Raw genomic sequence first — 24,210 nt, 5'->3', positions numbered from 1 at the left:
TGGTTCTGGGTCCTATAACAGTGGAGCAACCTCACCAACCTCAATGTGGGTCTTCCCCTCCTTCTGCTGAACTTGTCACAAATTCAAGCAAACACTTCACTGGTGGGGTAACGAACACACATCTACTCCTCCACTGTTCAGGGGAATGGCTTTACTTGAATCAGCAAGACTGTTGGCAGTGCTACTGGCCAAGAAGTGACTGGAGGGAGAAATGAAATCAAAATTCTTACTAATCTGATCCATTAATCAATCCATCTTTTGGTACCTAGTAGGATAATGTGGGTTTGTACCCTATGTACGGAGAGGTGATGCACATTTTGCAATATCCCACAGACAGTGGTATTTTGCTTTCATCTATTCACCTCCTATAGAAAGGAGTGTAATGGTAGACTCCTTCATCCACTCCTTCAGTCCTCTCATAAAGCTGAGTTAGGAGTACTGCTTGACTGGACTCTTCCAGGAATGGATCATTATCCCAAAAACTATCCATCACCACAGTTGAGAACACAGCCTCCCCACCCATACTGCTTGGTGCAGGATGTCCAGAGGGAGGCCAAGGGTGGAAGCACTCTTCTTCTTGTGGCAGGGGAGAGACCTGAATGCCATCTCACAATTTACTCCAATTCTATACTTTATCACAAAATTAAAAGATGAGAGAGATCAAAGCTCACCCTCATTGTCTGCAGGTGGACCAAGAAGGGTGGCTCCTGGAACCTAACCATACAAACCAAGGAAGCCCATTGGAGACAACAACTGGATCTACCTGATGCAACACACTTAGTTCATTTTCTTTAAGGTGACAAGACTCTGTAGAATGGGCTTTTTCTGGTTGCAAAAGCCACTAGGAAGCTTGCTACTTACCATACATTCTGTTAAGTGGAAGAAGGTTCTCCATTTTGAAGGAAAGGTATCTTAAGTCACATCAGTCAGTAAGCAAACTGTTCTAGTCCATCTCAAGCACCTGCATGATTTGGGACTCGGCAACTCCATGCTCAAAATGCAAAATTCAGGCATTTCTGACTGTTATGACCTTGCACATGGCAGAAATGTGAGCCAAAAGTGGTAGGAAGAACAGTTGTGTAAAATCTTACCATAACCATAGATATCCCTCTCTTCCATGTTGCAGTATTCATTGAGATTTCCTGCCTAGGTGACCCAAACATTTGGCCCAATTGTAAAAGACTTTTGATACTTCATGGTACGTGCCCGTTGCACACAGCAAGGCGGCAATGTGGGCCATAAAGGTGATGTCGGCACGTACCACTCCTCTGACTACGGCATTCAGGTCTGAACACAGTAAAAGGGTATGAGGTATATAACATCATCAAGTACCAAGGGGGTAACAGGGTGGGATAGAATACTGCAAACATGGAAGAGAAGGACATCTATGGTTATGGTAAGATTTTACACAAATATTCTATGTCCTTCTATGCCTATGTTGCAGGATTCATAACCTTTGGGAGAGTACCAAACCTCATAGAAAGGAAAGGAAGGATGTAGTAGAGGAGGTTTCTATAAACCCATGCAGGATACCCCTAGCAAATCCCGCTCTGGTCCTGGAGATGGTGTCCAGTTTGTAATGTTTGGTGAAGGTATGGACAGAAGACCATGTGGCCACTTCCAAAACAGATGCAGTATCCAGACCTTTGATGAAAGCCTCTGCAAAAGCTACTGCTCTAGTGGAGTGGGATATCACAGAGGTAGAGTGTGTCTTCCCATGGGAGACAATGTATGAAATTGCCTTAGAAAACCAAGTAGAAATAGTTTGTTTGGAGACAGGTTTTCCAAACACCCTGGAATGGAAGGTAACAAAATTGCTCAGATTTCCTAGGTCGCTTCTTGATTGAGGAAGACCAAAGGCCCTGGACTTTTAAGCCTCCAAGAGTTGTTCCCCACCTCAAGTCTGAGGCATCTGTGTAGAGTTCCTGAACTGAGGTTGGCTGTTGAAACAAAAGTCCTGGGTTCAGTTGAATCTGCTGAACCCACCACTGAATTTCTCTCTCTATGCATGGGAGAAAAGGGAGTATGAATTCCAGAGGATCGGCATGCTGGCTCCAAAGTGTTTTTAGAAACCACTGGATTTTCCACATGTGAAGTCTGGGTAGGATTTGCATGTGAATGAGTGATGCCATGAAGCCTAGTATACGCATGTACTTCCTGGCATAGATGGAGGTTAAATTTATTTATTTATTTTATTTATTTTACATTTGTTGACCAGGAGAGTCCAAATGGATTACATAGTTTTAAGGACAGACTTTTGACATACAATTTCCATAGAAGAGACTGTGACATACAGATAGGATACATTCGTCCTCTACAATATAATATTACATTTTGGAAGATATTCCTAAGTTTAGGATTCCTGTGATAGATTTTCTATCAGAGTAAAAGCAGAGAGATGTAGAATAAGGCTCTGAGAGAGCAGATGATGCTCGCTATAGTTGCGAAGGATAACAAATTGATTCACTATATGTCTTTGCCTGGTTTTAGTTGAGAAGGATAACAAATTTATCTACAATATGTCTTCTGGTTTTAGTTGCTTATGGAAAGCTCAACATTGCTGGGATAGTTTTCCCTAACTCTTGGAGAGATGGGATGAGCAGTAGATTAACAGTCCTAAGTGGGTACAGTACTATGATTGGTTGGCTTAGCAAAGTTAATTAAGCTAGGTGAAGTGTTCTAATGAGACATTAGCCAGGGGGGATACAGGAGCACAGCTGATTATTCAAAAAGTGAGTTTTAACAAGTTTCTTGAACTGTGATGGGGATTTGTTGTCAGTTATGTGGGCTGGAAAGGAGTTCCAGGTTTTTGCTATAAGTGGCTGAAGACAGACTTACCAGCTTCATTGTTATATTTGGTTACTTTGAGGAGGTTTTGTGTGCTACACCTCAAGGGCTTGGCGGTTGTATAGGGTTGCAAAAGATTTTGTAGGGCTGGGGTGTTTTCAGAGCTATGTATTATTTTGTGGGCTAGAGATATTTGATTGAGTTGAAGAAGTAGTGGTAGTTCTAACCAATTGAGTTTTTTTAGGCATTCACAGTGACGTGTTCTGATGGGAGAGGTTGTAGCGAATTTGGCTATCTTATTATAACAACTATCAAGTTTGTTTAGGTCGGATTTGTGGAGATTTGTAAGCACGGGGAGGCATAAAGTAGGGTGGATAGTAGGTAAGTCCTCGCTATTGTAGTTTTGGGGTGGTCAGTGAGGAATCTTTTATTGCGATACAGTAGGCCAAGTTTTTTATGTACTTTTTTATGGTTATAGAAATATGTAGGTCAAATCTAAGGTGATTATCTATTTCAACCTCTAAGAGTTTGGTATGATTTGTGGGTGCGATTGTGGTCTTGTTACAGGAGGAGATGAAGAAAGAATCAGTGGGAGGTGCGACTCTGTGGAAGGTAGAGAGTACTAGCTTTATTTTACTTGGATTCAGAATGAGCCTTTGGTTTGTAATCCAAGTTTATGCTAGGGAAAAGCATTCTTGTGTTAGGGAGTGAAGGATGTCAATTGCTTTAGTTGCGCGTATTACAGTGGTATCATCTGCATATTGCACTAAAGAGGCTTTAGAAATACTGTTTGGGAGCCGATTGGTGAAGAGGGTAAAAAGAAGTGGCCCCAGGATGGAGCCTTGAGGTACTCCTAGGGAGACTGTTAGGGAGGGGGAGAGTTGGTTTTGCCACATAACAGCTTGTTTCCTTCCCTCTAGGTAGTTTTTGAACCAGGAGATGGCAGGGGAGGTAAGGTTTAGAGTTGCTAGTGAAAGAAAGAGTTTATTGTGGTTAACCATACTGAATGCTTTGGACAAGTCAAGGAAGGTGGCAGATACAAGGAGTTTCTGTTTCTGTGAGTACTGGCAATGTTGGTGAATTCTGTTAGTGCGGTGGTGGTGCTACGGAAGCGTCTAAAGCTATGTTGTTGTGTTGCGATTAGATTATTATCTAGGAGATATTTCATTAGTTGCTTGTGTATTACCCTCTCTAAAATTTTAAATAAAGGGGGTAGTGTGGCTATAGGGCGGTAGTTATTGAGTTCCAGGGAGGTTCTCCCTTTATGTAGAGGGATGATATGTGATATTTTCCATAGCTTGGGTACTATACACTCAGAGATGGATATGCTAATTAGGACGGAGACAGGATATGATATGGCTTCTGCAGCCAGGTGGAGGTATTCAGTGGGTAATTTACCTGCAGCTACAGATGTTGGTTTGAGCTTGTGGAGTAGTTTTTCAATGGATTTGGTTGGTTCTGTGTGGAAGCTGAATTTGGGGCAATTGTTAGTTGGGGTGGGGGGTGGATTTGCAGGGGGGGATGTTGTCATAGGGTTGGTTGTTTGCAAGGGTCTGGATGGTTTCTGTAAAGTATTTATTAAACTGAGTGGGGATGTCTTCTTGGTTATCTATTTTTGGGGTTGGGGCAATTGCTTTACCTGGTTGCAGAATAGAGTTAACTGCTGACCAAAGTTTTTGTGGGTTGTTCCTGTGCTTATCCTGTAACTTTTGGTAGTAAGATGTTTTGTCTGTTTTGGTGAGTTTTTTGGCTTTGTTACGTAGTTCAACGTATATTTGTTTGTTCAACTGGGATTTACTGTTGAGGTAGTTGGTCCGGGCCTTGTTTCTTTTTTTGAGGAGGGATTTTGTGTCTGGGGTTAACCAGGGGGCATATTTAGTTTTAATTCTTGTTGTTCTGGAGGGGGTGTGATGGTTAAGGGTTTTTAAGAAGGTAGTATTGAAATATAGTACAGCTTCATCAAGAGGTAGGTTTTTTAGGGGGGTCCAGTTGCACATTTTTAGGTCGTTTATAAAGTTGGAGCGGGTAAAGTGTTTTTTGTTTCTAATTAGGCACGTAGATATTTGGGTCAGTTGTGGTGATTTTGATCCGAGTAAGAATGTGGCTTGGTAGTCACTCAGGGTGTCTGGTAGACACCCTGCTAGAGATATCAGTGATGGGTGGGATACGAGTATCCAATCTAGAGTGGATTGGTGTTTGGCTCTCTTGTCTGTTCTTGTGGGGGGAAGTGATGAGTTGGGTTAGGCCATGTAGGTTAATATGGGAGAGTGGGTTATGACTGGAACAGTTTTGCCAGTCAGTATTAAGGTCTCCTAATACTATGCTTTCCTGGGGGAAGGAGTTAAATATCCATTCTAGGAGTTTTTCTGTAATGGGGATATTGTTGCCTGGAGAGATATAGCATCCTATGATGTTGATGCATTTACTATCATTAAGTTTTAGTTTTGTTAGAGTGAGTTCAACTTTATCGAGGTCTGGGGTTATGTCTACTTTCTCAAGGATGAGGTGAGATTTCTACACTACAGCAACCCCCCCCCCTTTTTTTTTTTTACCTATTCTATCACTACAAATTATATTGTAACCTGGTGGAGTGACTTAGTCGTTGTGGTTGCCTGGTTTAAGCCAAGTCTCTGTTAGCATTACTATCTCAGGTTGTGGACAGCAGTGCATGAAGGTCGTGGACTTTATTTAGTATACGTCTGACATTTAAATTTAAAATGCGGAGCGAGGATTAAAGAGAGTAGCTTGAGAAGTAGTTGAGCAGAGTTTCCACTTTTTGAGGAGGAATGCAAGCCATCATCCAAGCTGTCCTTAGTCAGCATCCTAGGAAAATCTGATCCTGGGAAGGACTGAGAGAAGACTTGCTGGAGTTTATGGTGGACTCTAGGTCTTGGAGCAGGGAAATAGTGAAGACTAGGTTTCCTTTAGAGTGTCTGGGTGGACTGCTTGTATTAGCAGGTCATCCAGATAAGGATAGAACAGTATTCTTGAAACCTGCAGAAGGCAATGACAGGAGTTAAGCATTTTGTCAATACCCTTGGTGCCATAAAGAGTCCAAAGGGCAAAGCACAAAACTGAAAATGTGAAGAAGCAACAGAAAAGCATAACAATTTTCTCTATTGTGAATGAATGGGGATATGCAGGTATGCATCCTTGATGTCCAGAGTGACTAGAAAGGCCTGGTGGAGCAGGAGAGCCAACCAAGTTTGCAGAGTGAGCATACGAAAGGTTGGCACTTTGAGGAAAAGGTTGAGATGTGAGAGGTCTAGATTTGGTCTCAATGGACCATCATTTTGAAAACTAGAAACATTCTTCAGCAAAACACTCTTCCTTTTTGTAGTGGTGGAACTTCTTGAATAGTTCCTTGACTTAGCAAGCCCTCTAGGATTTCAGGGAACAGATTAATCTGATCCCGAGGGGGTTGTGGAATGCCCATGAAGGGAGGGACAGATCTCTATGCCATGTAGTAGCCACTTTGGATAATGGAAAGGACCCACTTGTTGGTGGAGATACTTGTCTAAGAAGGAAGAGAGGATGAAAGGCACTGGGAAAGGGGTATATCTGAGAGATTTGCCAGGTAGTCACAGACTACCTGGCCTATCTTGAAAAGTGGGTTTTTGAGCAGGAGTTTGCTGGGGTGTGGAAGATCCCTGTCTATGAGCCCCTTTCTTATGGGAAGGAGGGGAACTGCAGTGTTTCCTTCTGACAAATTGCATCTTAGAAGGATAATTTCTGAGGCAATTAGGAACTGGAAACATAAAGAGGTGTTTCAGTTCCTTAATATATTTCCCTTTGTCATGCAGGGACTGTAAAGGGCTTGCATAATCAGCACCAAAGAGGGCATCATTGTCCAGAAGTGCATCCATAATTTTAGCTTTGATATCAGGCAAAGGCTGGAGTCTCAACCAGGAGTACCTCCTTAAAGACAGAACCCAAAGCTGCTGATCTTGCAGAAACTTCAGCTGCGTTATAACTGCATTTAATTGAATGTCTAAGCACCTGGGCTGAGGTAGACAGTAAAAAGGCAAGTTGCGCCTTGGCTGGAGCATCAGGAGTGTCCGATACGAGCTGTCAAGCTTGGGGAAGCAAGGCCAGAACATATTTTGACATGTGGGTCTGACAGTTAATGGTCCTGAAAGCCAGGGTAGAGGATGTATACACTTTTTTCCCTAACGTTTCCATCACTTTGCTATCCTTGTCAGATGGGAGCAGATTAGTATAGTGAAGAAGTGTAGAAGGTGTGTCTGCAGAAAGAAATAACTGCAAGATCTGTTGGAGGACATTCAAATAAAAAAACTGTTTTCCTCAGGGACCTTATAGAATCTGTCAGGCCACTTTGGGGCTGTAGGTTGAGAATCTAGACTCTGACACTGACACAAATGCATCCAGAAAGGCAGGGAGAACAGGAAGGATGGCCAAGGGAGATGGTAAGTCCATCTGCAACAGATCACAATATCTCTTTTTAATTTTTGATACTTGACCCTTAGCATTTGAAGAAAACTCTCATCCTAGAAATAGTTTGTTCAAAGGAAAAATCTTCCTTAGGAGAATCCCCACTCTTAGAATCTAATTCAGGGGAAGCATAACCTAGGAAAGACCATTTCAAATGTGTAGATCAAGGATTCATCAGATGAAGTATCTGCTTCTTCTCCAGAGGCCTGCTGTTCCTGTACTGATCTCCTTGGAGTGGGTGAAGGGACAGACACGGGAGGTAGAACTGAGGATAGATCTAAAGCCAGGAAGGCATTCAGGATTCCTTGTGAGAAGGCCTGCCAATCTGGAGAAATATCCTGGGAAGAAGAAACATGTTTCTGTTTAAATTTCGTCTTACCTGGAAGACCCCCCCCAGGTTGTGAAGAAACAGCCGACGTATGGCTAGGTACTGGGTCGGGTGTAGGGCTAGTAGGAGATGGAGGAGCTGGAGGGGCACCACTTGGGACATCTAAGGTAGTGAGCCCCGGTTCCCTAATCGTTCTGAATGGACGTCTGCAATGCCTCTGCGGACTTGCTAGTGGGACCCTCCCTAACGACTTCTGAAATGGTACCTGCTGCAGGCTGGGAACCAGAGATCGAATGGGCCTCTGGGCCTAGACTGACCTCCAGAGGAACATCCAAATCTAGAGGTGCACTCAAAGATTCTGGCCTGACCTTTTTGGCCTTCTTTGGTGGCTCACAGGATGGACCTGAAGGGCCCTACATACCAAAAGCTCACCTTTTCAGATATTGTTTCTAGAGTTAAATGTTCAGAGCAGACAAATGACTATGAAGGGTTTTGGGGACGAATGTCTGGCAAATCGCTCAAGACTTGTAATCATGCTCGGACCCTAGTCAAAACGAACACTGATCATGGTGGTCTTTGTGTGGTCATTGATCGCATATCTGGAGATAGAACTAACAAACAAGGCTGGCATGGTTTATTGGATCAAAAAGAAAAATATTGGATCACAACTCTGGGGGCTTTGTTCCATCCGGGTTTAAATGATCACTTATAGCAGATCATGTGTATTTCTTAATAACCCTGTTGACCTATTAGTTCAATATGGATGGGCTATTTAGATTTTGAAAATTAATATATATTCGCATATATAAACATACCAATTCATCCTAATTTTGCCTTGTTGGATTCATGTTCGTTACATCAAGCCATATGGGTTTGCCAACCAGCATTAATGGTAGTATGGGGGTCAGGGTAGTTGAACCATTCAACATAGCTAGTTCACGTGTTAAATTACTAATGTTCGTATGGCAAGTATCTATCTAGCAGACGTTGGTTGTGGTCACATATTATACATGCATTTACATATATATGTGATTTTACACTATTCCACTTTAATTCATTTCTTGAATATTTTCTCAGGGTTGTTATGTCCTTGGACTTTAATGTGTTTCATTGGAGTGTTATATTCTATACTTTGCACATCATGATTATGAAAGTTTGCCAAACAGCGCTAATGCTGGTTTTGGTTGTGAATATATACGATATAGGTAGTTGATTTGAGAAATTATTATGGTCACTATTGACCCACATTTGTTTAATAGATGCTGACTATGGTCAAGAAATATATATGTCTTTATACATATATATATTATGTCACATTACCTTAAGTGCAACACAATTCCTTAAATTTAAATATGGTTGATATGTCCTGTTTTTTGACTGTATCTCACTGCAGAGTCACATATTGTATTTTGTTATCACCACACTACCAGAAAAATATCTCTTTATTCATTAATATTAATGAGCCTATTTGTCCTATTGGCTCATGGTTTGTATTTAAATGGATGAGCATAAGGAACTTGAATGTACTGTCCTACACTGAAGAAGGCATTTTTGCCGAAACTAGTCTGTTAAGGTACTAAATAAAGGAAATTGAACTCCGTTCTGCCTTGCTGGTCTATTTGGTGAATTTGATACTTGGTTTGGACCGTGCATTCCCCCTTGCATAGGACTTGGTTTGTTCTACTTTGTGTGGAATATGACATCCACAGTAGCACTTGCCTTTTCTAGATGACATTAACATCAAAAGCATGCAACAGCAGAACAAAGAATTTTCCCCAACAGGGCACTTATCTGAAAACAAACAATTGGCAATTAGACAAACGGTAGAAGGTGGCGTTTGGACTGGCAGCAGAGAAGTTCTGAGGAATGGTATGTGCAGACATCACATTTATGGCCTACACTGCCTGCCTTGCTATCTGCAACATCACATGTACCATGCAGTAGCAAAAGTCTTTTCTATATTGGCTGGACATGTGGGTCACCTAGGCAAGGAATCCCAAAGGTTATGAATACTGCAACATAGGAATAGAAGGATATCAAGCAGTTCCCTAAATAGGTACTGAACATCTCTTCGCTTTCTGAAGATTTGCATTTTATGTTTAACAAGCTTGCCCTTTTCTGCTGGGGCCAGATGTCTCAAGCTCCAATGGAGTTCATATTCTAGAACATAATCTGTGTGGCCATCCACTTTGTTTTCAAGAACTTGTATCTTTAGCTCCTTAATGGCATAGGAAATATTTGATTTTCCAAACGCATTGGTTGCCCTTAAGACTAGCTCACTTTTACTGGCAAAAGTAACAAGAGAAGTATCCTTAAAGCAGTCCATTCAACTCCACGTTTTCCTTCTTGAGAAAAAAGCAGGTGAGAAACTGCCTATCTTGTGCTAGACATACCCAACCAGCTAAGGTTTTACATGAAGCAACTTTCAGAAGGCAGGATACCAACTGGCCCCTTTTGCTCCTGGAAAGAAAAGGGTAGAAGTCGCTAAAAGAGGCTTCCAAAGGCACCACCTTTTGTCATCAGGTGGATAACCACCTGTTGGAAATCTCTGCTGTCAAAGGTCATGCTGCCATGGCTCTGCTGATCCCAGCAATTGTTTCAGAACTTTCTCTCTGTCATAGCAATTGATCACTAGCTCAAAGTTATTCCCAGCATTAGTGCACATCTCAGGACTCCAAAAGTCAGGCATCATTTGGCACTTCAGGGTGTCAGCATTTGCCTGTCTATACAATTGCCTTTTGACCATCTTCCAGGAAGTTTTATCAATGTTTGGGATTTCTCCTAAATGCAAACTCAATGAGAAGGATCCAGACATCAGATACAATAGATATGCACTTGTTATGTCAAATGAGTTATGACATATTCATTCAATAGGTTTTCATTGTCAGAACTTTCACTTTCAAAAGTTGATCAACCAAAAAATGTGACATAAGACAAACATACTTTTTAAATAAAAGGCTGTGGAATTATAATACTTAAAGAAGAGCATGTGATAATGCTTACCACATAATTTATTCTATTATATTACTTGGTTTTATACTGTTAAATGTCTACCAGTGAAGCAATGTCAATTATAACAAGTGCAAAAAATGTACTGATCTGGCATGTATTCATGGGCGATCCCCCTTGGAGGGCACTTAGTACCCATCTGTTATCACCCTGTATATGACAGCTCCTCCATCTGCAGGAATTATGAAAAACTGTGGTGAAGAGTTCAGATATTTGAACTTTTCTTGGACTCCATAGCATCCACAAGGCTTTTTATTTGTGGTTGAAAAGAATTACTGCTAGGCAACTGTCTTAAGGGAAGACATCCATAAGGTGGGTTTCTGCCCCTGCAGCTAAAGAAATGTAAGGCCCAGCTGCCATGGTGACTGCTTTTTATAAAGTTCCTTAATCATAGCTGTTTGTTCTGGAATCAATGATTCCTGACCAGAGAAAAAAAAAGAACCTATAAGAAAGGAACCCATTTCTATGTGGCGAGTACCAAACTATTACCTCCCAGTGGACACCTGGGGACTGGCATTTAGCTGTGGCATAAGTTACCTGTCTGTGCCCAAAGGTCACAGGCCCGCTGTTGGTCTATGGAGGGGATATGACACATTAGGAAGCCTTGGAAGAAGACACTAGCACAAACAGGCAATGCTATATCTCGCCAAAACCAGAACACTTGTGTCTCTCTACCTGTGGATTCTGTGACCAATAACTTTTTAGGCTTCTAAATTTTCTGCAGTGGTACTTGATCTTTCACCTCTTTTAATTTATGGGAGACAAACAGACCCCCCCCCCCCACACACACACACAGGCCCACAGTCAAAAGCCTCTTGTGCTCCATGAAAAGCTTGATGGTTTTGGACCTGAAGAAGGATTTTTTTAAATTAAGCAGCATGAATACAGAAAGAAATCTGGTAGATCTTTCTGGAGTAAAATAAATACTGGAGGTGAGAGTCATTGATAGATGGGAAATCTGTCTCCTGTTAGCACACTTGCTGGTGGTCTTTTCTGAAGAGTCACCAGCTTTTTGTCCTAGCACTTGGAAGCTCCTATGCTGCTTGCTGGTAGTCTTTTCTGAAGAGTCATCAGCTTTTTTGTCCTAGCACTTGGACGCTCCTATGCTAGTTCGATTAGCTTAAAGCTATCTGGACACACTTCTAAATAGTCATCAGCTTCAAAAATACAAATACTGTCAAATTCTAAGCATCAAAAGAGTAATTAATCCATTTATCCATCAACAACCCCCTTTTTGCATTTTTTTGCACATGGGGCCGGGGCGTCACTTCACCAGTGACAATTGTCTAGAGCTAAGGCTTACACTGCCATTGGCTGGCCCTGTCGGATATCAGAACAGTAACACTGAGAACATTTTTTCTTTATTGTTTTTTAAGTATTTACTGCTCTGTTCTAAAGGCTGCCTGAAAGAGACCAATGGGTTGATGGCCACTTGCTTCTTGCAGTAAAGGCAACCAGAAGATGGTAATGTCTGCTCTCTTTTTTTCTACCAAACATTCTGCAGATTCATGCCCATGGTATGGAGAGGTGATCAGTAATGCTAGAGGGAATATCAAGGTTCTGTAAATTAGGCCATAATCTGGATATCTGCCTGCAGCCAATATTCAGGTAAAATTATAAGGTACACTATTGCAGTGAACCTTATGAACATGCACAGTGTAAACATGCTGAGTATTCTGTCTTATCTTATAAATCAGTGTTAACATTGAGCTCGTGGGAATTACTGGCTAAAAGATTTTCTACTGTGGTCCTCAAACAACTGTTCACTACAACCCATATTAACCATGGAAAAAAATTCAGAAGCACAGCTGTGATCCTTTGCAAAAAAAAAAAGAATAAAACAAACAAGAAAAAAAGGAAAATGATATATTAATAGTACAATGAATCATTATCAAATCATTTCCTTTTCTTGGGTCATATAGAATGCTTTCAGTTTACTGAACAGTTATTTCTAACATGCCTTTAAATACATGCCATTACAGCTATGCTCTCTGCTTTAAAACTAAAAAAATATACATGGTATACATACCCTAATGAATTCAATGAGAGTGTTGTATATGTAGGCGCCTTTAGGCAAGAAGAAACAGCTTCCAGGACTCAGGTCATGGAAGAAATACAAGTCTTGTTCCTGTGGAAAAAATATCAAAAAAGTATAAATTTCCTTAAACAAGTAAAATTCAGCTATCAAATTATCTGACTAGAATTATATGGATTTAGGGTCTTTGGGTTTATATTTTTAACAGCATTACGAATACAAACACACAATTCCTTCAGTAATCAAGTAGTCTAAAAGAAATGCATCAAATTCATTCACTTTCCTACTTACTTTTTCTGGAAAGGATCAAAAGGCAATAAGCCAAGTAGAGCTTATTAAAATTCCCTTTCATGGACAAAAGATTACAGCTTCTCTATTATACCATGCAGTCTGTAATTGTCAGCATATCAGGTTCTCACTTTATACCAGAGAAAAACACTACAAAAGAAGTAGCCCTAGAAGAAAGCCTTACTGGACACCATTGGTAACCCCTGCTGGAATAGAAAAAGTACAGTTTTGTACCTACCATAAATGTAGATGTTCGAGTGTTCACCCTGCTGCAGTCATCAAACTTGGGTTATCCTGTCGTCAGGCGGTCCCGCAGTCGGCCGGAATTCCAAAGTCTTGGTCGGGCGTCGGTTGTTGTCACTTCTTCCCTGACGTCAGTGCGCCAGGGGTATATATATTGCAACCAACGCTATTTTCTTCAGTTTTTCTTGACCCAGATGTCAGGTGCCCCCAAAATGGTGGTCATTAATTAGTACCATATTGAGTAAATTTTGCAAAAACACAAAATCCCTCCAGCTATAAGCAAATACATCAGGAAGGTATTGCAGAGATTTTAGCCAGCTAGTTCAGAGGGGATGGAGGGAGGGTAACCTGGACTGCAGCAGGGTGAACACTCGAACATCTACATTTATGGTAGGTACAAAACTGTACTATGTTCATCGTGTTACCCTGCTGCAGTCATCACACTTGGGTTGAATCCCAAAGCTAAGGAAGGGTGGAGGAATCATAGAGGGTTATTGGAGGCTAGAAGGCCCTGCAGAACTGCAGTGGCAAAGCCAGTTCTAGTCTTAGAGTAAAGTGGTAAGTGATAGTGTTTGGTAAAGGTGTGTACTGAACTCCAAGATGCAGCTTCCAAAATCTCCTTGGTTGGAACCCCCCTGAGGAAGACTGTAGATGTAGCTGTTGCCCTGGTAGAGTGGGGCCTAATGGTAGCAGGAACTGGTTTTCCATGATGGGTACAGCAAAACCGAATGCAATGTCCTATCCATTTGGAAATGGTTTGTTTTGATATAGCCTTCCCTTGTGAAGCTGTAGCATAGGATACAAAGAGCTGGTCAGATTTTCTGAAAACCTTAGTTTTATCCAAGTAGTAATGAAGTTGCCTGTGAATGCCCAAGGAATGCAGGAGTCTTTCTCCTTTGTTCTGTGGATTTGGGAAGAAGGTGGGTAAGTGGATGGTTTGATTTAAAATCACACTGGAAAATACCTTAGGCATGAAGGAAGGATTAGTTCGTAGAGAAACTCTGTCTGGATGGGAAATGAGGAAAGGTTCCACTGCCATTAGTGCCTGTAGCTCTGAGACTCTTCTAGCTGAAGTTATTGCTAGCAGCAGGGCAGTCTTCCATGATAGAAACTGTAGATCTGCTGAGAAAGCTGGTTCAAAGGGAGGTAGCGTAAGTTTTTCCAGAACAAAATTGAGGTCCCATGTTGGTGTAGGTGCTCTCCTGGGGGGTCTAATGTTTTTTGCCCCTCTGAGGAACTGTCTTAGAAGTGGATGCGAAAATAAGGGTAGATCCGTGTTGCAGTGGGCTGAAATAGCTGATGCATGGATTTTAATGGAAGAAAAAGAAAGTCCTTTGTGCAACATCTCAGTTAAGTACTGTAGACTCTGAGGCATGTGAGGATGAAGTGTGTCTTGGTCTTTAGCTTGGTTCCAGGCACAAAACCTTTTCCATTTGTCCGAATAGGCCTTCCTGGTGCTGGGCCTCCTAGCTTACAGAATAACATCCATAACTGCTTGGGAAAGAGGAGCTGGCTGGATGCTTAGGTTATTTGCCATGCAGCCAGATTTAAGGTTTTGAGCTGGCTGTGAAGAATCTGATTGTTTTGCTGTGTGAGCAAATGGGCAATTTGTGGTAAAATCCAAGGTGGGCCCTGGGCCATATTCCTCAAGAGTGGGTACCAGTGCTGGCGTGGCCAATCTGGGGCTATGAGTATCAGTCGTGGTCTCTCCTTTCTGACTTTCAAAAGCACCTTTGTGAGGAGAGGCAATGGAGGGAAGGCATATACTGTCAGGTTTTTCCAACTGAATGAGAGTGTGTCCACTTTCCAAGCTTGGTGGTGCAGTGTCCTTGTATAAAATTTTGTTAGTTGATAGTTTTGAGGACTGGCAAACAGGTCTATGTCGGGAAGGCCCCATTTTTGAGTTATCATTGCAAATACTTGTGGATCCAGTTTCCACTCGTGGAGATCCATGATGTTTCTGCTGAGTTCGTCTGCCAATGTGTTCTTTTTCCTGGCAGGAATTGAGCTTGTAACTGAACTTGGAAAGCCAGAGCTGTGTTCCACAAGGTCATTGCTTGCCTGCATAGAGGGTAGGAGTGCGTACCCCCTTGTTTGTTTATGTACCACATTACTGTGGTGTTGTCCGTCCTTATTGTAAGTTGTCCTGGTTGCAATAGGTTCTTGAAGGCTGTCAGAGCATTCTGTACAGCTAGCATCTCTTTTTGATTGATGTGCAGATTCCTTTGATCTGCAGTCCATACGCCTTGAACGCACTGTCCTGCCATATGTGCCCCCCAGGCGTAGTCCGATGCATCTGTTGTCATAGTTTGCCTGGCTGGGGGCAAGGTGAAAGGCTGACCCTTGTTGAGGTGACATGCCTGTGACCACCATAGAAACTCCTGTTGTAGGCAGGGAATGAGAGATATCATTGTGTCCAAGCTGTGGCTGTGTTGAGACCATACGCTTTTTAGGTACCACTGTAATTTCCTCATATGCAGCTTTGCAAATGGTATTAGTAGTATGCAAGATGCCATGAAGCCCAAGGCCTGCAGAATTTTTTTTGCAGGTAGTTGGGTCTTTGTTGCCATTGTTTTGAAATATTGAGTCAGATGAAGTTGTTTGTCTGGCGTCAGATAAGCCTTCTGGGCCGTTGTATTCAAGCTGGCACCCAGGAATGTCATATTTTGTGAGGGTACTAGTTTTGATTTCTTTTCGTTTACTGTGTACCCTAGGCAACTTAGAAGATGTTTTACAAAAGCCAGATGTTGTAAGAGGATGTCTTTGCTTTCTGCTTGGATGAGGCAGTCGTCCAGGTATGGGTATATTTGAATTCCTCTTAGGATCATAGGTTCATACTAGGCTATCTGCCCTAGGGCATTTATAAGCCTAGCCAGAATGTGTTTGGCTTTCGCCACCCATTTTAATTAATTTTGCTATGCCCTTTTTCGAGGTTAGTATACTGTGCCTCTCTCTAACAGTGACACAGAAGTGATACCCGGGTTAAACCTACTATCTCCCATCACGATTCCTCTTGAAGAGAGTCAAAGTGGGACTCTGCCTAACCTGGACTGGGATTTTATTCCAGAGTGAAGGGAGCCTCTGGGTTATGAATCTGTCCCTCCAGCATGTCCTATTTATTTCAGTGCTGAGATTCAAGTCTCTCGAGCGCGTAGCTCGATGGGATTTGGATTTTCTGAGGTGCAGCATGTCCATTAATTCCGGGTTGGACATGGCTTTATACGTCAGGCACAGATCGCCCCTGAACAGGCGGTATGCCACTGAGTAGAGCTGGAGTTTCTTTAACCGGGCAGCATATGGCATCTGTTTGAGCCCTTTGATCCTCTTGGTGAGGTACTTTTGGGGTCTTTCCAGTTGCTGCAGGTGTCTGGTAAGGTACATCCCAAAAGGGCATTGTACTCAATTATGGGCCTGATGAGGGATGAGTAAAGAGGCACGATGACCTCCCCTGATCTAGATGTGAATCCCTTCATGATTAGGTGGGTTATATAAAATGTTTTTCTAACCACTTTGGCCACGTGGTTGTCAAATGAGAGACTGCTATCAACTTGGGTCCCCAGGTCCCTAATTACTTCTTCTGTACTTAATGGATTACCACCTATGTGGTAATTTGTGGGCACTTTGTTTTGCCAAAGGGATGACTATACACTTTTGGCGTTTAGCTTGAGGCCATGGCTCTGGCACCAGTTGTCTGTTTCTATGAGGCCCTTTTGGAGGATGCTTGTGTCGGCTGGAGAGTCGATTATGGCACCCAGTTTGCAGTCATCTGTGAACTTGGTCAGCCACAGTCCTTCCGTGTTGGCCTGTACCTCCGAGAAATATATACCGAACAAGAGAGGTCCCAGGACTGAGCCTTGTGGGATGCCACTTGTAACTGGTTTGGAGTCTGACATGGCTCCAGCAATTCTAACCATGTGGGTTCTGTCCTTGAGCCAGTTTGCAACCCTTCTAGTGACATAGGGGTTTACATTTAAACTGGTGAGCTTATCTATAATGCCCGAGTGGGGTATTGTATCGAAGGCTTTTGCGAGGTCCAGGTAGGCTGTGTGGACCACCTTCCCCTCATCAATGGCCTTGGTGACTGTTTCAAAGAAATCAACCAGATTTAAGAGGCAGGATCTGCCCTTAACAAAGCCGAACTGGGTAGGATCCAGTGTCTGTAGGTCCCCAATATCTTTATTTATGAGGTCCATGATGATCCTTTCCATAGCTTTGCAGACCAAGCTAGTCAGGCTTATGGGGCGATAGTTTCCAGGATCCGTTGAGGCACCACCTTTGTGGAGAGGGACCACTGTTGCTGTACGCCACTCTTTGGGTACATATCCTGTACTAAGGCTGAGATTGAACAGTAGTTTTATGTTTGGGTTTAGCTCTTCTTGGAGTTCATGTAGGACGCAGCCCGGGACACCATCTGGTTCCATTGATGCTGTGTTTTTTGCTTTGGAGAGGGCGGCTCTTACCTGAGCATCTGAGATGTCAGGGGGGCAGCACTCTGCTGGAATAGATATTTGCCCTTTTGGTGGGGAGGGGGGGGGAGTTTGCGCTGAACCTGTCAGCTAGGATCTTGGCAATGTCTGTGGGTTCTGTGTATTTTTTGTCATTTTGGACTAATTCTGAGCATATCTGGGAATTCCCACCCAGGTTCCTAACATAACTAAAGAAAGCCTTGTGATTATCCTTAGTGTCCTGTGCAATTTTTCTCTCGAAGCTGGCCTTAGATGATTTTATGAGTGCCCGTAGTTTTTTGCTAATACTGATCAGACATGCCTTTCCTTTTTGGGATTTTGCTCTATCATTTAGTAGCTTCCTCCTTCTATTGTATAGTTTGTTTATGGCTGGGGTCCACCAGACAGGACGTCTGCCTTTGGAGGATTGGGTCATGGTTTTATTTGGGATTGCATGATCCATGCATTCCTGAAGGTGTTCATAGAATGCATTTATAAAGGATTCTGCGGTCTGGGCCGTATTTTCCACAGGCCCGGGGGCTTTGAAGGATTCCACCTCGGTTTTGAGGAGTGTGAAATTTGCTTTAGAGAAGTTTTTCACTGTGGTTTTCTGGGCAGGAGGTGGGGTCAGGATGTGAATATCCAGTGAGATTAGTTTATGGTTTGATCTTACCAGTGAGGGATACACTTCTGGTCTGGAGCATAGAGTCCCCATGTTGGTGATGATCAGGTCCAGTATGTTTTCCCCACTTGTGTGAGTGGTAACAAGATGTTCCATAGCATTTGAGTTTATAAATTCTAGGAACCTTTGGGCTAGGGTGTTGGAGCTAGAGTAATGCTCCCAGTCTATGTTTGGGTAGTTGAAGTCGCCGAATATAATGGTGTTTGGAGAGACCTTCATATTTTCCAGTGTTCTCAGGAAGGCCAAGTGGGGTTCCTGGGTTTGGGAGGGTGGTCTGTAGCAGGCTATAAACTGGAAGGCAGTTTTACCCACTGTTAGTTGCACATGGATAGTCTCTGATGCTTTGTGCTGTGCCACCAACCTGGAGGTGTGGGTATCTTTGACAAATATTGATACTCCCTTCCTTTTGTGGTTCGGTCCAAGTTTTGGGGGCAAAAAGCATGGTATGAGGTATAACCTGGTAGTGCTGGGGTGCTCTCGGGAGCCTTGAACCAGGTTTTTGTTACTGCACAGATATCGATGTTCTCCATGCTAAGGAGAGTTTCGAGTGCGTGCATCTTGAGGTTTAGACTTCTGGCGTTGAGTAGCATTACTCTTAGTTTCTTATCCCTTGTGATACCTATGGAGGTGGGTTTGTCTTTTGAGCCTTGCCTAAAAAAGGCACTATGGGGGTAGCAAGAGCCTTTGCCAATATCCGAAAGCCCAGGGGTGACAGGTGCAATCCGTCCCTAGCGAAGCATCGTGGCTTGTTGAGCATGTCATCCCAGGCTGACAGGCATTAGATCCCCTTTGAATGACACCAATACTTAAGCCAATTGTTGAAATTGATCATCTTGTCTTCATATTGTGGCATCATTCTTGGTGAGGGTAAGATGCTACTCAAGGTCAGGGTCATACCGGCCTGGGCCACATGCTCAGAGAGCTCCTCTATGTCTCTTTTCATGTAGTCCAGGGAGGTACATCTCAGGTCATTCACACCAGCATGGACAATGACTGAGTCATATTTGTACTTGCCTTGGAGTGACCTGAGTGCTTGTGTTATGTGGCGGATCCTAGCGCCCGACAGGCAGCTCACCGTGACCTTCTCCTTGTTCAGCCTGGTGGCGGGGCGTCAGTGTGCCTGACGATAGAGTCACCTATTACAAGTGTATCAGGTGTGTTGTTTAGCCTTACGGGCTGTGACTGTTCGGCACACTGGCTTTGTGAGCTATGTGTTGCACGTGTTTTGTTTTGGGGTAGCGGTTGCTTGGGTGTCTGCTTTTGGAGGTCTCTGCTGCTTAGGCAGATTTTTATTTAGAGCCTCCGAGTATGTTTTTGTGTGTTTATGTGTTTGGTTTGCTGTCATGGTAGGTCTATGTGAGACTGGAATTGTAGTGTGTGTGGTTTCCTTCTCCTCCTGACTGGTTACGCCAGTACTGAGTTGAGAGAGCTTAGCCTCCAGTTTGGCTAAATGGATGCATCTCTCACATGTGTTGGAATTTGTTGGGAGGAGGAGAGGGTTGTCTGTGTACATGAGGCAGTTGTAACATTGCCTCAAGATTCCCAGATACATCAGCTGGACCGGAGAGGAGATTGACAACTGACCTTTGGTCATGCTAGAATAGTATTGGGAATTCCTTTATAATTGAAAAAAAAGGGCCAATGGGGAACAAGGTACTCAAGGGGAGTTTGTGAGGGTGCAGTGCTTTTAATTTTTTAGTGCTGACTTATATAATTGCTTTAGTGAGCAAGTGCCAGGTAACTTAAATGCAATGTGTTACAGGTAACTTAAATGCAAAAATGACAAATAGTAACTTTCTTTTAAGTGAAACAAGGAAATAAGTACAGTAAGCAATGCAGAGATCACTAGGGATCCACAGAAGCACTGAAAAGCCACGTTTTAGGTGGTATTAGCGTTTCAGGGAAATAACAAGCAAACAAACAACAAGCATACAAACAAAGCTAGATTCAGCAGGCCTGGATCTAGTCTATGCTACAGCAAACAAGGTGTACCAGTTTCAGTAAGAAACTGTTGAAATATGCAGGGACTATAAGCCTTTAACCAGAAATTCCCAGCTCAGAAGGGCAGAGTCCAGCCTCTCCTCCCACAAGAGTGCAGACCACTTAATTAACCTTCTTAATGTAAAATAACTGGCCTGAAGCCCAAGTGCTTAAACCAGAACTAATACACTTTTAGAATAACAGACACTGAGCCCTCAATCAGCAGTTCCCAACTTAGAAGGATGTAAGCTACCTGTCCTGCCACCACAGTGCAGGCCACAAACCTTCCTAATGTAAAACAACTGGTCTGAATCCCAAGTGCTTAATCCGAAAGACTTAGAATGATAGCTACACTTTAATCAAGTTACTACCAAGCAGTAGTAAATACAATTGAATACTTTAAAGAATGCCTGGATTAGTGCTCAAGTTATACAAACAAAGCTAGATTCAGCAGGCCTGGATCTAGTCTACGCTACAGCAAACAAGGTGTACCAATTTCAGTAAGAAGCAGTTCAAATATGCAGGCACTATAAGCCTTTAACCAGAAATTCCCAGCTCAGAAGGGCAGAGTCCACCCTCTCCTCCCACAAGAGTGCAGACCACAAACCCTTTTAATGCAAAATAACTGGCCTGAAGCCCAAGTGCTTAAACCAGAATTAATACACTTTTAGAATAACAGACACTGAGCCATCAATCAGCAGTTCCCAACTTAGAAGGATGTAAGCTACCTGTTCTGCCACTACAGTGCAGTATGCAATTACTGGTGCCAGGCATTTTGTGAAGACCCTGGGCGCAGTAGATAAGCCAAAGGGCAGTGCAGAGAATTGGTAATGGGTTGAACCTGCAATGAAACGGAGGTATCTTCTGCAACTTTGTCTGATAGGGACATGCTGGTATGCCTCTTTGAGGTCCATCATTACTAGCCATGCTTTCTTGCCCAACATGGGAAGAAGCTGCTGTAGTGTTAGCATCTTGAATTTGGGTACTTGTAAGAAGGTGTTTAGAATTGAAAGGTCCAGAATTGGTCCCCAGGCATTGTCCTTTCTGGGAACTAGAAAGAGTCTTGAGTAAAATTCTTGGCCTTGCTCTCGAGTAGGTACTAGCTGAATGGCGCTCATGTCCATGAGAGCTGTAATTTGTTTTTGTGCCTCTGCCCATTGATTTTGTGGCAGGTTTGGCATTCCTCTTTTCATTGGAAAGGTGTGAAAATGGAATCTGTATCCTCGTGAAATTATGTCTAGGACCCATTTGTCCTTTGTGACAATGTGCCAGTTGTCTGAAAAAAGTGCGAGTTTTCCTCCCAAGGGGGCTGCCAAGAGAGTGTTGCTTGGCCAGATGAGGTGCAAGTCATTGAGTTTGCCTTCTGGTAGGTTGGGACCTGTCTTCTCCTCCCTTCTGTGTTGCAGTGCCCCATTGTCGAGGTTTATACTGGGCTTGTGGTTGTCCTCTGTCCTCTGCCTCTTGGACGTCTGTATTTACCCCTCTGTGGTCTGTCAGTAGCCGGAAAGGACCAATTTTTTGTTGGCCAGTTTCTGCTGAAGCGAGGGGGCTGTACTTGTAGGAAATCTTTGACTGTCTGCATAGATTTTGCCTTATCCTCCATTTTCTTTAAGACGACTTCTGCTTTAACTCCAAAAAGAACATCCTGCTGTAAGGGAGCATCTAGAAGCTTTGCTTTAACATGATCAGGAAGAGTTTGTTCCTTTAACCAAGCATGTCTACGTAGAACAGTCCCAGTGACAGCTGCTCTGCAGGAGGCCTCCAGAGAATCAAACCCACATTGTAAGGTGTGTTTGCCCACCTGTTCAGTTGCATGCAACAGATCCTGCATTTCTTTCAATTCAGACTGTTGAGGGAGAGTGGTGATTCTTTGCTTTAACTGTGAGATTAGAAATTGCTGATACTTAAGCATGTGAAATTGGCAATTTAGTGCCCTCATAGCTAGAGTGGCTGAGGTGTAAACCTTTTTCCCCCATATGTCCAGTGCTCTGGAATCCCTTTCAGAGGGTACAGGATTTTTAGCCATAGAAGACTTAGCCCCTTTGGGACCCTGGGAGATTGTCTCTGGGTCAGCAACAGGACTTTTATATAGAAATTTATGGGAATCAGGCACTCTGTAGTATCTGTCAGGCTTGGCCGGAGCAGGTGGTAAAGAGTCTGGGTTCAAACTGGATTCTAAGTAAACATCATCCACAATGTCTAACACGGGTGGGATGGCAAGTGGTCTATGCTGGGGGAGTAAAAGAAACTCTCTGAGCCTTTTCTTCGAGTCAGAGTAGTCCTGACCTTCCCAGTGGAAATGTTCCCTCATAGTGTGTAAAGTTTCCCCAAAGGAATAGTCTTCAGGAGGAGAAGCTGAGGGAATGGAATCCTCAGCATCAGAATCTTCATAAGGAGAGGAGGAGTAATCTTGGTCTTCAGAAGAGGCTGAAGAAATGGACACTTGTTCAGAGGATGCATAATCCTCCTCTTGTCTAGGTCTTTTGTCAGGAGGAGGCTGGGAACCCCTGATCAAAGAGATCAAATCTTCAGCCATTTTGAGCATCTGTTTCTTAGGCATGGGGCCTTGAACAGGGGACTGAAATGCAGTCCTTTCAGATTTAATAGGAGTCTTCGTCTTAGGATATGTTTTAATGGTAAGCGTCGTTGGTCTGAAAACGCCTTCAGAAACCGAAGGCGTTTCAGCAGCACCGGCATCTCTATCAGCAAAGTCGTCGGTAGGGCCTGAACAAAATGGTTGCGTCGGCCTGGTACATTCTGTCAAAAGATCCGAAGCGGTCTCGGGTTCCAAATCTGCGGTAGTCAGGGGCTGAGTCGGAGCCTCACTGAGGACCGGAGAACCGGAGACCGGACCAGCCGAGGTCTCGGAATCTGGCTTAGGCCTGGGCTGTCTGTCCTTATCCTTGCGTTTTTTGTGCACGCCAGTAGTCGGTTGCTCCGACAGCATACTGTAATTAAATTTTCTACCGAAGTAGTGTCGTGCAAAATCAAAGTGTCTTTTAATAGTACGTTTATTAAACCTAGCAAAAAAATGACAACTAGTGACGTCGTGGTCTGGGCCTAGGCAAGGTATGCAATAAGAATGAAAATCCTTATGAGGTATTTGCTTCCCACAAGAAATACAATTGTTAACTTTTTCTGACATCGGTCTGAGGCAAGAAAAGTTTCCCCAATGGTGTACTTAGCTCTATAGAAGACTTCGGTCTGAAATTCGAATTAGAAAATCTAAGGAGTCAGTCGACCGGCACTTGCGAACTGCTTCTGCTTCGGGCACCGCGTGGCAAGAAAGACTGAAGAAAATGGCGTCTGTTGCAATATATATACCCCTGGCACATTGACGTCAGGGAAGAAGTGACAACAACCGATGCCGGACCAAGACTTTGGAATTCTGGCCGACTGCAGGACCGCCTGACGACAGGATAACCCAAGTGTGATGACTGCAGCAGGGTAACACGATGAACATGTAACCCCGCTCCAACATTTACATGTAATGTCCTGCAGTTTAACCAGTGTTTTGCTGCTGAACTGCATACGAGTTTAATGCTACTAACTTATTAAGCTACATGAGATATGGCCAAATGCCTCAGCAAGAAAAAGATAAGCAGTGTGAATTGCCCTTGCCTCAAGTGCTGTTACCTTTTCACAGACTGCCACAAGAGTCAAAAGATCCCTATATCTCACCTGCAACTAAAGTGTACACTATACTTCTCTGGAACATTATCTACAGAACTATTGTCTTACAATGAATGATCCGATTATGCTTGCTTCTCACACATGCTTCAATTAGGGCTGTTAAGTTTTCTCACTATGTATCTGTAGCTATGTTGCAAGCATTTTTTTCCAAACCAAATTTTAGTTAAAAAAAAAAAAAAAAAATATATATATATATATATATATATATATATATATATATATATACAGAATGTAGGTCACTTTATTACTATATATCCGGCTGACCTAC

At 43.0% G+C, this 24,210-nt stretch overlaps 1 protein-coding gene across 1 annotated transcript in view; it reads right to left on the bottom strand.

Annotated features, from left to right (window-relative positions):
• TARS1 (threonyl-tRNA synthetase 1) overlaps positions 1 to 24,210 on the bottom strand; it is a 767,350-nt gene that overhangs the window by 346,351 nt on the left and 396,789 nt on the right. The window contains exon 10 of the mRNA XM_044073446.1: positions 12,606 to 12,704. Within this exon, the coding sequence (XP_043929381.1) occupies positions 12,606 to 12,704 (99 nt within the window). The remainder of the gene's footprint in view (positions 1 to 12,605; positions 12,705 to 24,210) is intronic.

The sequence above is a fragment of the Protopterus annectens genome, chromosome 1.part1, assembly GCF_019279795.1.
Source record: "Protopterus annectens isolate FY-2018-M chromosome 1.part1, PAN1.0, whole genome shotgun sequence".
Taxonomy (NCBI): domain Eukaryota; kingdom Metazoa; phylum Chordata; order Ceratodontiformes; family Protopteridae; genus Protopterus; species Protopterus annectens.
The sequence above is the reverse complement of the archived record's forward strand: the minus strand, read 5'-3'. Positions and strand labels throughout refer to the sequence as shown.